Source organism: Trachypithecus francoisi, unplaced genomic scaffold, assembly GCF_009764315.1.
Source record: "Trachypithecus francoisi isolate TF-2019V2 unplaced genomic scaffold, Tfra_2.0 Lachesis_group15, whole genome shotgun sequence".
Classification (NCBI taxonomy): Eukaryota; Metazoa; Chordata; class Mammalia; order Primates; family Cercopithecidae; genus Trachypithecus; species Trachypithecus francoisi.
The window spans coordinates 87709862-87728556 of record NW_022681460.1 but is presented as its reverse complement, the minus strand read 5'-3'; the positions used below and the strand labels follow the sequence as shown (position 1 = coordinate 87728556).

Below are 18695 nucleotides of genomic sequence, written 5' to 3'. Positions count from 1 at the left end.
AAACTGCCCTGGGTTTGAATCTCAACTTCACCATATAGTAAGCCTGAGGCCCTGCACAGGGTACTACACCTCTTCAGGCTTTAGCAGGTAGACACCAAGTCCCTGAGTAACCACCACTACACTTTCACCTCTCCCACAGACCCTGCAGTCTGAAGCCTGGCATGGGAGGGACCTCCAGGACTGCTCCAGCCCTGCAGCTGGGATTCTTTCTCATTAGTCAGGCTGGCTGTGCTCACAGCATACCAGTTAGATATTATTAATATCTCCCTCACCTACAGCCTAAGAGTCTTATGAAGACTAAATGAGCTGTGAACATTAAGGATCCATCACAGCACCTGGTGTGTAGATGATGTAAGTTTTGATGGTTAATATTATTATTAATGTAATCACTAGTTATGTCCCCATGTACTGATTCGGTTATAAACAATTTTATACATCGTATTTTGTAAATAGGATTTGAGAAATTTTATTAACTATGGTACATGAAACAGATGATAACACTAGGTCAAAACTGAAGTGCAACTTAAAACTAATGAGTATGCATTTCTTGAGAGGGACATGACATCATGAAAAGAAAAAGGAATTTAGTTTCAGTGAATCCTACCTAGTTGCACTACTTGGACAGGGTACTTGCTCTATTTCTTGCTAAATCTTGACTTTTTACCTATACATCGTAAGGATTGATTTAAATGGAAATGTATGTGTGAAAGTCCCGTTACAAACTGACATGCCATTCAACTTAGTTACCATCACATGGATTCTGCATTGTTCAAGGAAAAATTTTATAGAATAACTGCAACTACTTTGTGGCACAAGCTTTAAATAATTTTCTAGCCTTTCTTGTGACTGCTCTGAAGGGCAATATTTATTTACCTGTGTCCATTTTGAGCTAATAAATAATCAAGTAATCCATCTCCTTATTAAAGCATATCTCCTACATCTATTTATACACACACCAGTAAACTTAAACTGGTAAGCACTGCTGATACAGTAAGCACTGCTCTTTCCAATATACGTATGTACACACAGTGTATGGGTGAAAACTGAGACCATGTGGCACATATAAAATGAGTGACTTTTCCAGTGAACATTGAAGATTTTAAAATGGAGGACAGAAAGAATGTGAGATTTTTCTAGAGAAGAGGTGGAATTTCCTTTATCCTAGGTAGTGTTTGGTTTTACTCTTAACTGTGTGCACTTGTGATCAATGCTCTTAATTACTATAGACCTTCGTTATTACATAGGTATCCAATCTATAAAATGACAGATTGAGTTGAAGTTCTAAAATTCTCTGATTCTACAATATTATTTTGCTATAGAAAATATTCAGTAAGTAGTCAAGGCTGACCTTTAGCTATCCTGAAGAGAAGGTTATTACAGCTATATTTTTCTGCATTTATTTAAAATAATACTGTTCACTTGTGAACAAAAAGTAGAAGAGCAAATTATTTTCATGCAACCAACCTTCCACTCTGGATTTAAAATGCTAAAAACTTTTCTTCACATGATTGATAGACTTTTTTAATATTACATTCAAATACATGCTTTCCCATTAATTTGAGTCATTTTCCATCATTATATGAAAATGTAAATGAGCACAAATAAAGCAAATGATAAATGAAAATCAGGAAAAACTAAGAATATGTACAAATTGTCATCTGCATTAGTGGCTTCACCGTCCCATGACTTTCACTTAAACATCTATTTATAGACAGTAATTGCACTAATATCTTAGTAGAGAGATTAGAAATAAAGGCCTACCTCTCATAATAAGGTACCTGAAGTGTTTTCCACAACCCATGGCCTCTAATCCATTATACATCTTATTTATAATTCATCTTGATTCCTAAGTGTCATTACCCAGGCATAAAATCTTATCATCAAAGCAAGAGCTAAGGACAGTTTTGAAATAATACGTCCCATTCCAGTAACATATGCTTTGGGTCGTGAACACACAAAGCAATTCCTCTACAATATTTTTACAAAATGTATAGTATTCTAGAGATGTCTGCATCTACAGGCTATTTTATTTCATGTTTTAATCCACAATATGGTTGCAAGTAAACAAAATTAAGTATCAATTACTGCTAAAATATAGCCAGTTGTAAAGACACTTAGCCTTTGCCTGTTACCTGTACTGTGATGACACTGCAGCCATGGTCATTAAAAATGTTAGTTCTAGAAATGCCTAATTATTCTGATTTACTATTCCCGAAGGGGCCAGATTACCTTCAGGAGTCAAACAAAGGGCACCATTTCCTCACCAAATGTCTTGGTGTTGGAGCCCTTGAGTTTGTTATACTTTATTTAACCTGCCTTTGAGTTACATTAAATGTAGGTTATTGTCCAAACTGACCTAAACTGAGCTTTATGCAGTTAAAAGGTTATATGCAGGTACCGTTCTGACTTATGACTTTCTTTCTTAAAAATGGAAACTATTCACATTGCATGTGCAGCTCTCTGCAGTAATATGGAAATCAGAAATTTGTCAGTGATCTCTAGGTCATGTTTTCATAGTTTCAGCTTCTATCCTCTCTTCCCATATTTTAATAGGGCTTTAGGCTCACAGTTGAATGGCCTGTGTCTATCGGGTCGCCACTCAGAAGCTGTCCCTTGTGGCTACTAAAACTGATTTTTTTAACTCTCCAAATAATTTATACCTGTCATCAACTCATAAACCCAAAAGGCAAAATGTAAAAATAGTCTTAGCTACTTACACATGCACACATCTATCCTTTATCACTTCTGTTGCACACCGGAGACCCAAAGTCTCTGTTTTCACATACAGACAAGTGTTGAGGAAAATGGCATGGGTAAGTTATATTATAATTTTGTTTACAAATATAACCTAAAACAATCTTGGTGTCTTTATTTGTAGTTTATTTCCAGCAATTACATTGAAAAAACTATTTGAAATAGAGAAACCTATTGATTTATGTATGTCAGTTATTAAACATACTTTATCTCAAGTTATTCTCAGATCAACCCTGTGAAAAACAGAACCTACCATTGATTGAGTGCTTACTATCTCCTGTACCTTTCCCAATACAGTTATACCAACATCATCGACTATAATTTATGATCTCCATTTTACAGGTGAGAGAATTGAAGCCCATGATCACACACCTACACAGCAATTCAAACCTCAGTGAGTCTGTTTCCAAAACCTAGGTAAACTTGTACTCAGCTATTATATTATACAGTCATGTGCTGCTTAATGACAGGGATACATTCTGAGAAATGTGTCTTTAGGTGATTTCTTCATTGTGCAAACATCATGGAGTGTACATACACAAACCTAAATGGTACAGCCTGCTACACACGTAGGCTGCATGGGATAGCCTGTTGCTCCTAGACTACGAACCTGCACAGCATGTTATTGGTACTGAATACAGTAGGCAATTGTAACATAATGATAAGTATTTGCATATCTAAACATATTTAAACATAGCAAAGGTACAGTAAAAATGTAGTTCTATAATCTTATGGGACCACTGTCATATACATGGTCCTATCATTGACCAAAATGTCATTATGCAGCAGCACATGACTGTACAATATTCCTACATTCTAGGTGAGGAAACCAAGGCACACAGTATTCAAAACCTTACTACATACAAAGTGGTGGAACAGGAATTAAACCTGGGTCTGCCTGATTGCAAAATCCATGCAAAGATACAAGATAGAGTGTTTTTATGAGCTCCAGCACAAGTATCTACTTTTATTACTAAACTCTGAAGAAAGAAAGGAGCACAGTGTGCAGCCCTGAGCCTAGGATATGATGGGTCTCTACTGTCTGCTTCATTCTCTCCTCTCTACCCTCCTACATTTTTGTGTAAATTCGATCTGATGTTTTGATGAAACTATATATTATGGAAATAAATTAAAGATAGAGGAGAGCAGAAGAAAATTGAGCCATGAATAATTTCAACACTGAGGAAGAGAACTTTGGAAAAGTTTAAATTAGAGTAGAAATGGGAAAGAGGAGCTCAGGAAGGTATTTATTTACTTTTCTTTAATTCGCCATTGTGTTCCAGAAAGGATTTTAGATGGGACTCAAAAAGTAATTTTTTTGGTTCCAATTTAAACATAATCATTCTCATGAACTTTGTCGCAGTTCACCAAGAGGAAAAACATTCAATATTGAAAAATACCCTAAAATTTGTTTAATTGAAAGAATGATACAAAATTATCAAGGAAAAGAGAGACCTTCTGTGTTTTTTTTTCATGTTTTAAGTTTCTAATTTTTGCATTGTCAAATCTTCTCTCTCTCTCTCTCTCTCTCTCTCGCTACCTCATAGAAATTGAATCCATCAGGACACAAAATAAATCAAAACTAATCTAAAATGTTAAAATTGAAAGACACTTTAGAAGTCATCTGAGTTAACCTGCTCATTTGTGGGATGAGGAAACTGTGTCTCAAAGTAACTTGCCCATATCTCTCAGACAAAACTAACATAAAATCAAAGCTTCCCTATTCATTCCTTTTACAGTACCAAGGAGTGGTATGCACTTTGTTTGTTTGTTTGTTTGTTTTGTTTTGTCTTGTTTTTTGTTGAGACAGAGTCTCGCTTTGTCACTCAGGCTGGAGTGCAGTGGCCGCATCTTAGCTCACTGCAACCTCCACCTCCCAGGTTCAAGTGGTTCTCGTGACTCAGCCTCCAGAGTAGTTGGGACTACAGACATGCATCACCATGCCTGGCTAATTTTTGTATTTTTAGTCAAGACATGGTTTCACCATGTTGACCAGGCTGGTCTGGAACTCCTGACATCAAATGATCCACCCACCTCAGCCTCCCAAAATGCCGGGATTACAGGCGTGAGCCATCATGAATATATATGTATATATATATATTCAAGGATGAAATCCATGCACAGAAAATCCAATTCTCTTCAGTGATCAGCTTCTTAAAGAATTGGAATAAGCCACACTATGAGCCACTTTTTTTTTTTTTCTTTGAGATGGAGTCTCTCTCTGTCGCCCAGGCTAGAGTGCAGTGTCGCGATCTTGGCTCACTGCCAGCTCTGCCTCCTGGGTTCACACCATTCTCCTGCCTCAACTTAAGGAGTAACTGGAACTACAGGCCCCCGCCACCATGCCCAGCTAATTTTTTGTATTTTTAGTAGAGACGGGGGTTCACCGTGTCAGGATGGTCTCGATCTCCTGACCTTGTGATCTGCCTGCCTCGGCCTCCCAAAGTGCTGGAATTTTAGGCGTGAGCCACCACGCCTGGCCACTATGAACCACTTTTAAATGGATCTTGGTTTATTTCTTCAGTTATGCTTAAGTTAATTCCTCAACCATCATTTCCAGTACTTATTCAATAATAATGGCAAAAATGAACCTTGCTTTTTAAATAATATGTACAAACTTTGTTAAATTATATGATTATGTCCACCGTAAGAAAAATAAGACTCAAAATATCTTGAATACTATTCTCAGTTTTGTCTGCCAGCTTGCTCAAAGTTGGGACATTATTAAATCTCATTAGAATTTCTTTTAGGATGTGATAAAAGCAGAGTCTCTTGATTAAGTGCTTAATTGAGGTACTTTTGCATTATCCAAATCTAAATAAACAAGAAGGGTGCTGGCTATTAAACTAGATCTTTTTATCAGGAGCCTGTTTGTATATTTGTCTCTGGACTGTCTAGGCCAGAACTAAAGGGATGTGGAGGCATTAGAAAATTCTTAGTCTGATATTTTTTCTAGCTTAGTCAGCAATCACTCTTCTTTCATCAATGGGCATAAGATTTTTAAGTGAAAAAAAAAATCCTACTTAACCAAGGTGGTAAAATAGTCCCCTTGTAATTCTCCATGGAATTTGAAAAACTGACTTCCACCTTTTATTCATAAATCAAGCAATGTCTGCAGCTATGCGTGAGGAGAGGGCTGAGCCTGAAACACAAGACAGTTCTCATCCTCATTCCAGAGCTGTGGACTGCCTTCCAGAAAGCCAAAGATGTTTGTTGATACATTTTCATAATAAACCCAAATGAATATGGAAGTCTTGATTTTGCATATATCAGCTTCACTAGAAGTTTTCTGTTTGCTTTCAGATTTTTATTGCAAGATGAAAAAAATTATATCAGGGAAAGATAAATTTTATTGGTGGTCTAATAGTCCCAAGATATGCAGAGCTTTTATTATTTTGGATTTCTTACTTTTATAGTCTTTAAATTATATCAGTATAAATAATGCATCCATAACACTTTTTATTTCATTTTTTGCTGTGTTTCATTGGACATTTACTAGTTATCCATCAAGCACAGTAAAAGCATATTTTAGGTGTTAAAGACATCGGAATTGTCTTTATTGCATATGACAATGTTATTTAAAAACAAACCTCTTTTGCAAGAAAAAGACTCTTTGGAGCTCTTTCAGGCTGAGTTGTATCTACAAATAAAAGCTTTCCTTGGTTAAAGTCTGATTACACATGGATGCCGCCTGAACACCTTGGAGACCAGGAAGAAATACACATTAGGTATCAAAATTAGCACTTGAGTTTGTAAGTGATGTTGCCCCTGCCGCAGGTAGGGGAAGGCCAGTCTGTCTTTGCAGCCACTGAAGAGCTCAAGTGTTGCTAATGCAAGATTTCTAACTTGGCTGTCCTAATTGGCTTCCTTTTCTTTCAGGCATGCTTGCCAGGATTTTATCGACTGCGTTCTCAACCAGGTGGCCGCACCCCTGGACCAACCTTGGGCACCTGTGTTCCATGTCAGTGTAATGGACACAGCAGCCTGTGTGACCCTGAAACATCGATATGCCAGGTAGTCCTCTGAGCCTTTCTTGAACAAGGTCCATGTGCTCATTTCTCTTTACACATGCCCAGCATCTGCACTCAGAGGCCGGCTAAATTGCAAGGGAACACAACCGTGTGTGTGAAACAAAATATGCAGGGGAAAAAGATATTCACAGATTCTACATTTTAAAAAGTAAGGAAAAAATAACTGGGAGAACCACTGTGCGTGTCAAAAAATAGAATTTTAGCAGCATCTTAGAAGGGCACCAGAAGACATACCTATTTAAAAATTACATGTGCCTTTTTTTCTGATTATTTTCTTATAGATAAACTTTATATAAAATTTGGAAATTACAGAAAAGAATTAAGAAGAAAAAATTCAGCCCAAATGCAACATAAGATAAAATTTTAATATTTTAAGTATTTCCCACCAATTTTTACATGTGTTTGTGAATAAGATTTATATAACACCATTGATGCAGTTTTATGTCTTGTCCCTTAAATTTTTACCTATCATGAGGTTGTATTATGTTGTTAGATATTATTTAAAATCTTTACAATCTTTGTTTGGATGTCCCATAATTTACCCATTTCCCTTATAATTAAGGTCGCTCTTATTTTTTTTATGTTTCTGCTAGCACCCTGCACTCTCTACCACTACCATCTACATTAGAACAATCAGAACAATCATGTGTTCCACCCTTTTTATTGTAGCCACTGTAAGAAATTCAGGTTGCCCCTGTCACCACTTGTCCTCCAAACTGTAATCTGCCCACAGCTCATCTTTGTTAAGCTCATCTCCCACCTCTGCTCATCTTCTGAAACCATTCTACTGAGCTTTGTGGCACTAATGGTCAAAATAGGCAAAATCCCCTGCAGAATCCTCCTCTTTCCTCAATGTTCTCTCCACCATGCTGACTGAAACCCAGCTCTCACTTTGCATGCTGCTGCCCTGGCAGCCCTCTTAAGGAGTAGCCATCACCTTTTTTTTTTTTTTTTTTTTCCCGGAGACGCTGACTCGCTCTGTCGCCCAGGCTGGAGGGCAGTGGTGATCTTGGCTCACTGCAACCTCCGCCTCCTGGGTTCAAGTGATTCTCATGCCTCAGCCTCCTGAGTAGCTGGGATTACCGGCTCACACCACCATACCTGGCTAATTTTTTGTATTTTTAGTAGAGACGGGGTTTCACCATATTGTCTAGGCTGGTCTTGAACTCCTAACCTCAGGTAATCCATCCACCTTGGCCTCCCAAAGTGCTGGGATTACAGGCATGACCACCACGCCCAGCTGCAGTAGCCATCACTTTCTTTCGCTCTCTTCATGCCCCTGAGTCTGAAAGTGGGGCAGGTTCCCCTGCTCCTCGCTGCCAGTTTCATATTATCCATCCTCCTCTATATCAGGGTCCACAACCCCTGGGCCACAGACAAATATTGGTCAGTGGCCTTTTAGAAACCAGACTACACAGCAGGAGGCAAGCAGCAGACAAAGGAACAAGCTTCGTTAGCATTTACAGCTGCTCCTCATTCCTGCCATTACTGTACTGCCTGAGTTCCACCTCCTGTCAGATCAGAGACAGCATTAGATTCTCAATAGGAGCACACACCCTATTGTGAACTGCGCCTGCGAGGGATCTAGGTTGTGCGCTCCTTCCGAGAAACTAATGCCTGATGATCGACGATCTGTCACTGTCTCCCATCACCCCAAGATGGAACTGTCTAGTTGCAGGAAAACAAGCTTAGGGCTCCCACTGATTCTATGTTATAGTGAGTCGTATAATTATTTCATTATATATTACAATGTAATAATAATAGAAATAAAGTGCACAGTAAATGTAATGTGCTTGCATCATCACAAAACCATCCTCCAATCCTAGTCCATGGAAAAATTGCCTTCCACGAAACCAGTCCGTGGTGCCAAAAACATTGGAGACGCTGCTCTACAGCACCCAGCTTTGACTCTCATGCTTCCCTCTACGTGCGCCCCTCTCCATCTGCTTGTCGAAGTAACCGACTAACCTTTAAATACCCCATGTCCTTCCTTACTGATTTTTCCTGTCTAATTGTCGTTTTCCCTAGCACTACTCCTGTCATCATTCTTAGTGATTTTAATGTCCATGATCTTAACTCTTCCATACTCTTAACTTTCAGTTTCTTGTACCTCTCTGGTCTCCATTTGAAGCGTCCTTTTTTTTTTTTTTTTAATCACTGCGTCGTTTCTCTCTAGTTCACTTCTAAATACTTCAGCTTCAATGTGTGTAACCTCACAATTGACGCACACACTTTTTTCTTGTTCCTTATCTCATGCTTCCCCTGTAGTAACCAGCTTAATAGTCATGATTCTTCGTTGGCATTACTGCTTTGCAATGCTCATTTCCCTGGCTACTCCTTTACTTATTTTTCACTCAAGTGAACTCCAACACTGTGAGAGTCCTACTATCTCCTCCATACCTGCACCTTCTTTTTCTTTTCTTTTTTCTTTCTTTCTTTTTTTTTTTTTTTGAGACGGAATCTTGCTCAGTTGCCCAGGCTAGAGTGCAGTGGTGCGATCTCAGCTCACTGCAAGCTCTGCCTCCCGGGTTCAAGCCATTCTCCTGCCTCAGTCTCCCGAGTAGCTGGGACTAGAGGCACCCGCCACCATGCCTGGCTACTTTTTTTGTGTTTTAAGTAGAGACGGGGTTTCACCATGTTAGCCAGGATGGTCTCGATTTCCTGACCTCATGATCCGTGATCCATCTGCTTTGGCCTCCCAAAGTGCTGGGATTACAAGCGTAAGCCATCACGCCCGGCCACCTGCACCTCCTAAACTAAACGTAGCTGTAGAAAAAGACAATTGTGCCATCTAATCTCACCTTAAATTCATGATCACTCTCTTCAAATGGACCCTTTGTGCTGCTCTGCAATCATGCTACTTTTCTCTCATCCTTTTTCTTTTCTACATTCCTAGTTGATTATTTAATACCTTCCCCTCCATCCTCAAGCCTAAACCTCTCCTCTCACCCCCTCCAATCCTTACCCTCAGTTGATGGTGTTGCCTCTTACTGCATTGAGAATTTAGAAGCTATCAGAAGAGAGGTAACAAGCTCCCACTACTGCATGCACCCATTTTTCTGCATGTGTGCCCAATTATTATGACTCTTTTCTATTACTGTGGATGAACTATTCTTGTTTCCAGAAAAGATCACATATTCCCCATATGTTCTCAATTCTACCCCTCTCCCGCTTGACAACATCACTCTAGCTAATCTCTCCTCCTTCTTATCTTGTCACTTTTTTTTTTCCACCTTAAAAGCAAAAACACTCTCCTGACTCATTTCCCTTCTAAGTAACCACTTCATTCTTCTCCTTCCATACAATGGAGAGCTGTCTATCTCCTGTCTATAATTTCTCTTCATCTATTCTCCTTTGAATTACTAAAAACAGGCTATCACCTGCTCTTCTGTATTGGAACAAATGGCTAATGTACAGCCACCAGTGTTCACCTTACTAGATCTAACAGCCATGTTTGCCACTGTGAATCACCCCATTCTTCTTGAAACCCTTTGCTCAATTTGCTTCCCAGGCCATGGTATTCTGGAGATGTTCAAATTCAAACACTGCTCCTTCTCAGTTTTCTTCATTACTCTGAAATCCGCGTAGTGGTATTGCTGGGACTCAATCCTTGGAGCAATTTGTTTCTCTAGCTACATTCATTCAGATGTTGATCTTACCCAGGCACGTGGCTTTCTATGTTGAGATATTTTGATAGTGACATCCCACAGTACTTACTATTAAGTTTATGATTTAATTTTAGATCCAATCACTACTATGGTGTGAGGAGGCAATTTTTCTGCAGATATGTATTACCACTGTAAAGAAACATTTACTGATTAATATTTCCTTTTCCCCTTGATACATTGTTGTATCCGAACATGCACAAATTTATTTTGTTGATATTAAGATGTTTCAGATAATCCATTTTGTTTTACTTACCTTTTAGTTCTTACTACAATGTTCTGCTTACCTTCATTTTATGTTAAGTTAACATTATTTGGTAAAGCAAGGTCTTCTATTTCTCTTCTCTTCTAATTAACTAGATGCTCTTACATATTCTTCCAGCTGACATTTTTATGCACTATTTCAATCTCTTACCCAAACATGTTACTGGAATTTTGATTGGAATTAAATTAGCCTATTTGTAAAGAATTGCTATATTTACACTAGTCACTCTTCTCTATTCACACATTTTATGTCTTACAGTAAACTGTTTTAAAGTTGTCTATATCGAGCACACATGTCTCATATTAAAATTCTTTCTATGTATCTTACATTTTCATTTTAACGGTAAACATTACCTATTTTGTTTCAACATAGTAAATGTACTAACTGGTCATTACTGGTAAACCTTAACTATTAGAATAGGTGTTTTTACATGTATTTGATATTCAGTAACTTTTGTTTTAGTTCTAGAGGTTTATCAATGGATTCAGTTATTGTTGTGTTTACAATCCTTTTTTTTTTTTTTTTTTTTTTGAGAGGGAGTCTTGCTCTGTCACCCAGGCTAGAGTGCAGTGCTGATATCATGCCTCACTGCAACCTCCACCTCCCAGGTTCAAGCGATTCTCCTGCCTCAGCCTCCTGAGTAGCTGAGATTACAGGCACCTGCCACCACAACTGGCTAATTTTTACGTTTTAGTAGAGATGAGTTTTCACCATTTTAGCCATGCTGATCTCGAACTCCTGACCTCAAGTGGTCTGCCTGCCTCAGCCTCCCAAAGTTCTTGGATTACAGGTGTGAACCACCACACCTGGCCTATAATACTATTATTTGCAAATATTATAATTGTCTTTTTACTTGTCAAAAGCTATATCTGTTATAATAATAATTTCATGTTTTTTAATTGTCTCCCAAAATAATCAGCTTTCTATTTTATTCTTGATTTTAATATGATTGCCTTAAGACTTTCACCATTAAGTATATGCTGATATTTAGTATAAGAAAAACATTTATTGTCATGTTAAGAAAACTTATTTCTATTCCTAGCTTATTAAATATATCCTATTTCAATCAGAATAAGATATTTAAATTAGTCATATGCTTAATTATGGAGAGTGGGGTAGGAATGCAGATGCATTTAAGAGGTGATCCACCTTAAACAGAACCATAAATGATATTATTGACAAAATAAATAACTAATATTAGCCATCCATGAATTCCAGAAATAATTACTATCTTGCTTTAGTATACTATTTTTCATCATCTGCTTGCCTGAAAAATTCAATAGGTAATTTGGGGGGCAGTTAATCTATACACATTCTTAAGCAAGAATTAAATGCATTTTTGTTATACAATCTTCACTGGCATTTTTAACACAGTTATGTTTGCTTTATATGATTAATTTAGAAGCATTTATAAAGAATGCAGTTTAATTTGATTTTTATTAGGATTAAAATTATCATCTTTATACTGTCCTCTTTTGACCAATTGACTATTATGACTACTTTTGTTCCCTAAGAATTCTAAAAGCATGTCTATTTTCTGAGTAATCCCTAGATGAAGTAAAAAAATAAATACTTCCATTAAACAAGCACAGCTGGTATAAACTGTTATGCTCTGAATTTTTATATTTTCTTTCATGGAACTCACAACTTTTGAATTTAGGCAACTCTGTTCATCTTTGAAATGGCCTCATGAGGCAAATAAGAAATAGCTGTTATTACTCCCACATTGTAACTGAGGAAACCGAAGCATACTGATTTCTCTTTTATGTGTAATATGGATCTCAGTTTCATATCATATCCATTATATAGTGCAATGCCTTCCACTTTGGTATAGTGGCAAGCATGAACTCTGCAGTCAAAGTGCCTTGATTCAAATCCTGGCTTCACCCCTTACTTACTTGAGCAGTGTGAGCCTACTCAATTTATTTAACTTTAACGAGGTCTTAGTTTCTTCATTTATATAATGAAAATAATAATAGTGCCTACTCACAGAGTTTTTGTAAGGATTTGATGAAATACTCAATAAAAGGCTTAGAACATTACTTAGTGTATGGTATGCTTCATAAAAGCAATTATGATAATGATGATCATAAAGATGATCATTACCATACATGTTATCTACCATTTATAGCTGAAGAACCAATCAGTGGATAATTGATCAAAAAATGTAAAAAAATTTATGTCTAGCGCTATGTTAGATTTTCTTACTGTCTTAGTCCATTTAGGATGCCATAACAAAATATCATAAACTGGGTAGCTTATAAATAACGGAAACTTATTTCCCACAGTTCTGAAGCCTGGGAAGTCCAAGATCAAGTCTCCAGCAAAGTCAGTGTCTGGGGAAGGTTTATTTCCTTATCATAGATGACCCCTTCTTTCTTTGTCTTCACATGTTGGAAGGCACTGGATAGCTCTCTGGGGTCTCTTTTGTAAAGGCCCTAATCCCACGCATAAGGCTCCAGCCTCATGATGTAATCACCTCCCAAAGGCCCCTTCTCCTGTTGCTATCACGTTGGGAGACAGGATTTCAACATACGAATTTTTGGAGAACACAATTATTCAGGCCATAGCAAGCCTTAACCTCCAACATGATGATATTTGGAGATGGGCACTCACTTATCTTGTTTTTCTTTTTCTTCACACCTTACCCTGAAAATATAAAGTGCATAGGAAAGAAAACCATAGAAAGCTTTATAGACTAAATATTTCAAAGAAACCGAGATCACTTTGTAACTATGCTCTTCATCATACCTAATGATACTTGCAAGATAATTGTTGCTTCATCCTAGGCATTAATAAATCTTATACATAGGCATGTTATGAATAGCTCAGTGACTATTGCTCCTTAAGAAAAAAAAATTTTTGAAGAATAAAACCTATGTGATACTGAATCCAAGGGAAGAGAGGGAGATAAGTGAACTAACAGTAACTAGTACACACACATGGGTAAGTAGAAAGAGAGAGAGAGACAGAAGGAAGATATTTTCATTTAATCATTGCTACACCCTGTAGTCAGAATTATTTCTCCTATTTTTTTTTTCTCATGGGAATATTGAAGCCTTAGCTAGCTCAAACAACTTTTTAAAGATAAATAATTTGTGGAAATATTATTTTCACTCTATCACAATTCTTATTTTAAAAAAATAATAAAATAAATCTCTATAACTGATTGTTGCTGTTGCCTGAAACATTTAATCAATTAACACTATCTTCAGTAAACAGACAGATTTGTAACTAGAATTCACTAATTTTTTGTTTTGTAAACCTTATTTAATCTACCTAACAACCTTGCCAAAATAGAGATTGTTAGCCTTATACTAAGTTCTGAAAATTAATGCTAAGAAAATGTAAGCAACCTATAAAGTCTTGACCAAAAAGTATTAGAAGCAGGTTTCAAATCCACCACAAACTGCTTTCTCCAGATGGGGAGAGAGTGCAAACACACTCTGCTGATTAAATGAGTTTGATTTTGAAAGTTCAAGTGAATTATATCTTAAGAGTCGTGGCCGGGCGCGGTGGCTCAAGCCTGTAATCCCAGCACTTTGGGAGGCCGAGACGGGCGGATCACGAGGTCAGGAGATCGAGACCATCCTGGCTAATACGGTGAAACCCCGTCTCTACTAAAAATACAAAAACTAGCCGGGCGAGGTGGCGGGCGCCTGTAGTCCCAGCTACTTGGGAGGCTGAGGCAGGAGAATGGCGGAAACCCAGGAGGCGGAGCTTGCAGTGAGCTGAGATCTGGCCACTGCACTCCAGTCCGGGCGACAGAGCGAGACTCCGCCTCAAAAAAAAAAAAAAAGAGTCGTGACAGAATCTGCAAAAGTGACTAGGGGTCATGTATGGAAAACACTTGACAAATTGTGAGAACATAAAATATGTCACAGGATAGTAAGCAATAAAACGTCTTTCCAGGTTTTATAAAGGAAAATAAAATGTAGGAAACAGATTGATTGTGATCTCCAATGAAATTTAAGTATTGCTAACTTAACAAATATCTGTCAACTGTGGAAAAAATAAACAGTGCTCATTAGGAATCAGAATAGGTTCACTTGGTTGGGGGCAGTGGCTCATGCCTGTAATCCCAGCACTTTTGGAGGCCAAGAGAAGAGGATCCAGGAGTTCGAGACCAGCATGGTCAACACAGGCCCCGTGTCTACAAAAAATTAAAAATTGAAAAAAAGAATAGGTTCACTCAAAATAACACATATGAAACTAAGTGCTAGGTTTACTGTATATATAATATCTGAAAATCTAGTTTTCTAAATCCCAGTAAAATATCAAGTTTATCAGACAATGTGATACATCATATCTCAAATTCAGCAAAAATAATAACCGCTATTATGTGTCCAAAACTGTGTATGTACCGGGACCAAAACAGGTCACTGTACAGAGATTTTCTCATTTATTGTTACAATAAACTTGTGAGATAGACAAGATTATTTCTTCTTTTACAGTTGATGAACTAATGCTGGAGAAATTAAATAACTTGCTTACGTTATAAAGCAGAAGAGGTCTTATCCATGATTCAAACGCTGGTTTTGTTTAAATAGGCGTTTGATGAGCTATTTCATAGTATCCTTGCACACAAGATTGAAAATATGAGCCAGATGTTGGCCAGCTGATAGGTTGATGGGCATATACGTTGCTAAAAATGTGTGACCCAGAGTACGCTCTAGTGATCTCTCCAATGATGAGGCATAAGCTTTGTATTTGACCTTGTTTTGTTCAAAATATCTGTAAATGCTTTGGATGAGATCCTTCAAATATTCAGATAACATAAAGCTGAAAGGATTATCTAATGTGTCGGATGGTGGGAAAAGATCCTGACAGATGAAACTATGAATTACAATTAACAAGATGAGATTAATAGAAAAGATTTGAACTCAGGTTAAGCTCACTTGTTTGTTCATTCCTGTGGCATCTGTTAATTATGTTTCCAATATACAGGTCTATGGCCTGTGGTAGGTACTAGGAATATGAAGACTGCATGAGTCTCGCCCTCTAGAGCTTATTTTCTAGTTTAGGGAAAAGAACAGAGGAAATGACACGTATTAGCAATTCACATGAAGTAAGAGTCCTTACTTGATTGCAGATTCACTAGGAGCCAACACAGGGCATTGCTACTTGTATAAGATCCAAATCAAGGGAGGAAGTACATTTAATATATTTGCAAATCACAGCTGGAGTCTTATATTTGAAGGAAACCCTGAGTAAGATTGCTAAATGTTTAGCTTGAAACAAAGATTTAGGAGGTAATAATATTCTTAGATATTTGAGGACCTTCCCTAGGAAAAGGGAATTAGACTTAATTTTCATCACTTCAGAAGGCAGGACTTGGATCACTGAAAATTAGAATGTAAGAAATTTTTATTCACTGTAAGGAAAAACTTCACAGGTTATGCGAGATGAAAAAAAAGCTGTCTTATAAGAATTCATGCATTTAATGATATCTCAAGGAAAGTATAGAAGGCACTCCTGTATGGCAAGAAGGTTAGGTTAAGTAATTTCTCACCTTAGGCCCGAGATACTATAACATTAATGTTATATTCATTTGATTTTGTAGAAGGAATATATACCAACAGTTTTCCAGTGTGCAAAAAAAACTTAACAAATCTAATATATTCTAATGTATTATTGAAGAGATACTAGCACATACCACTCTTGAGAATATAATTAAGCTTCTCATTAGGCATCCAAAATATAGAAATTTTCCCTAAAGACTTATTTTTATATAAGAAAAAATATTATGTACACTATTTCAAAGCAGACAGGAAAGTCACATGAAAAGTGTATGTCAAAAAAGTTTCAAAAAGAGGCTCGTGATTTATGTGTTGTGTGTTTGTGGACCTAACCAGGACATTTGATTCAATTAACCAAGTTTAGTATGTCAGCAACCCTGCGAAAGATTGACAAGATTGTCCAGAGAAGATTACAATATTTGCTTTCTCTGTTGAAGAAATTATGTAGACTTACAGGTATAAGAGAAACAAAATCATATTTTTGAATCTCTGTCTTTTTAGTAATGATTATTGGCTTTAAGGATTTTAATTGAGTTACTAATGTTATATTTAGGTTACATAAAATAATTCATTATGCAATTATTTTACTGCAAAAGTAAAATGCTGAAAATTATTGTTGGAGGTCCTATGTATTTTTGGCACATTCATCTCTATAACTATAAAATATGTTCTTAAAACACTCCCCAGTTAACACTTATTCGTCAGCATGACCCCTTGCTGAATGACTTGAAGTTAGAATTCATAGATAATTATTTTATCTTGGAGCCATTATCTCTCATAATGCTACGTTAAATACAGAATGGCTCTTTTATTGCTAAAAACTGGTGGTTCCTTTGGATGGTTGAGTAAAAGAGGATTATGGCACTTAAATCAGTGGCAAAATATGACAAATCATTTTGCTCTGCTAACCACTTTTCTGCAATGACACTTGAAATTTGGGCTTTTTCATCTGAAAAAACCTGACCAGTTTCATCTATACTTCCTGAAACATGCATTCATTCATTCAGCCATTCAAAAATAGTCATCAAATGCCCCCCATGTTTGATGCACTAAAAGGAGCATTTAAGCCAGTTTTAGGGCATCAGGGAATGTTTCTCAGAGAAACTGACATTTAAAATGAGAGCTGAAATGAATAGATGCTAGCCCAATATGCACTCTAGAGCTAAGGATTTGCAAATGAAAAGTCCCAGCAGTGATAAAGAGTATCCGCATAATTTGAGAATTTCAGATGGCCCCATGTGGCTATGGCGTTATATGCAAAGAAAGCCATGGTTACAGCTACATATAGAGGGGTAAGCGCTGTGGTGGTGAAGGCATAGGGGGCTGGGGCGGCAGATAATGAAGCTCTTCCTTGCCATGCTAATGACCCGTTATTCATCCTGACTGCATTTGGGAACTAGTGTAGCCTTTCAAGCAAGAGAAGGGCATGGTCTGATATGTTCATAGGATGATCACTCTGATTGCAGTGTGGAGAAATCACCAGATAAGAAAATATGGAGACAGGATCTTTAGCTAAGAGGCTATTCCAATAATCCAAGTAAAATATGACAGTGGCCAGATGAAAATAGTAGCAACAAGAAAGTCAAGAAACAGAGAGTAATAGACTCGTGGAACTGATGATCTGATGGATTCTTCAGATAAGAGAGGCCTCTAGGTTGCCGACCTTGGCAATTGAGTGGATGACAGTGACCTCAGATGAAATGAGAAATACAGGAGTATTCGCAGGTTTAGCAAGAGATGAACTTAATTGTGGTCATTTCAAATTTAAGGCACTTCTGTGTTATACAATATTTACTCAAGAAGCAATTAGAAGTGGAAGTCTGGAACCCACCAGAGATATCCAGGCTGAATACATAAAATACAGAGTTTTGGGCACACCGTTAACTGAAGTCATAGTAATGGATGAAATCACCAAGGTAAATATGGAGGAGAAAAAAGAGATGAGGATCAAAGTTAGAATTAAGGGCATCAATTATATTAAACAGAAAGGGAAGGAAGAGTCCATAAAAGACAATTAGAGTAGCCATAGAAGTGGGAGAAACATCAACTGGCTTATTCTTAAAGAAACCATGGGGGCTGGGCGCCATGGCTCACGCCTGTAATCCCAACATTTTGGGAGGCCGAGGGGGGTGGATCACGAGGTCAAGAGATTGAGATGATCCTGGCCAACATGGTGAAACCCCATCTTTACTAAAAATTCAAAAATTAGCTGGGCATGGTGATGCACACCTGTAATCCCAGCTACTTGGGAGGCTGAGGCAGGAGAATCGCTTGAACCCGGGAGGCAGAGGTTGCAATGAGCCAAGATCATGCCACTGCGCTGTAGCCTGGCAACAGAGCGAGACTCTGTCTCAAAAAAAAAGAAAAGAAAAAGAAAAAGAAACCATGGAAAGAGAAAATTTCAAAGAAAGAGTATCCAGAAATATCAGTGGCTACAGAAAATGTACATATCATGAGGCCT

General features: G+C 37.4%; 1 protein-coding gene across 4 annotated transcripts in view; it reads left to right on the top strand.

Moving 5' to 3' along the window:
* LAMA2 (laminin subunit alpha 2) overlaps window positions 1–18695 on the top strand; it is a 622674-nt gene that overhangs the window by 416188 nt on the left and 187791 nt on the right. For all 4 annotated transcript variants that reach the window (XM_033235504.1, XM_033235503.1, XM_033235507.1 and 1 more), the window contains one exon: window positions 6634–6768. In XM_033235504.1, the coding sequence (XP_033091395.1) occupies window positions 6634–6768 (135 nt within the window). The remainder of the gene's footprint in view (window positions 1–6633; window positions 6769–18695) is intronic.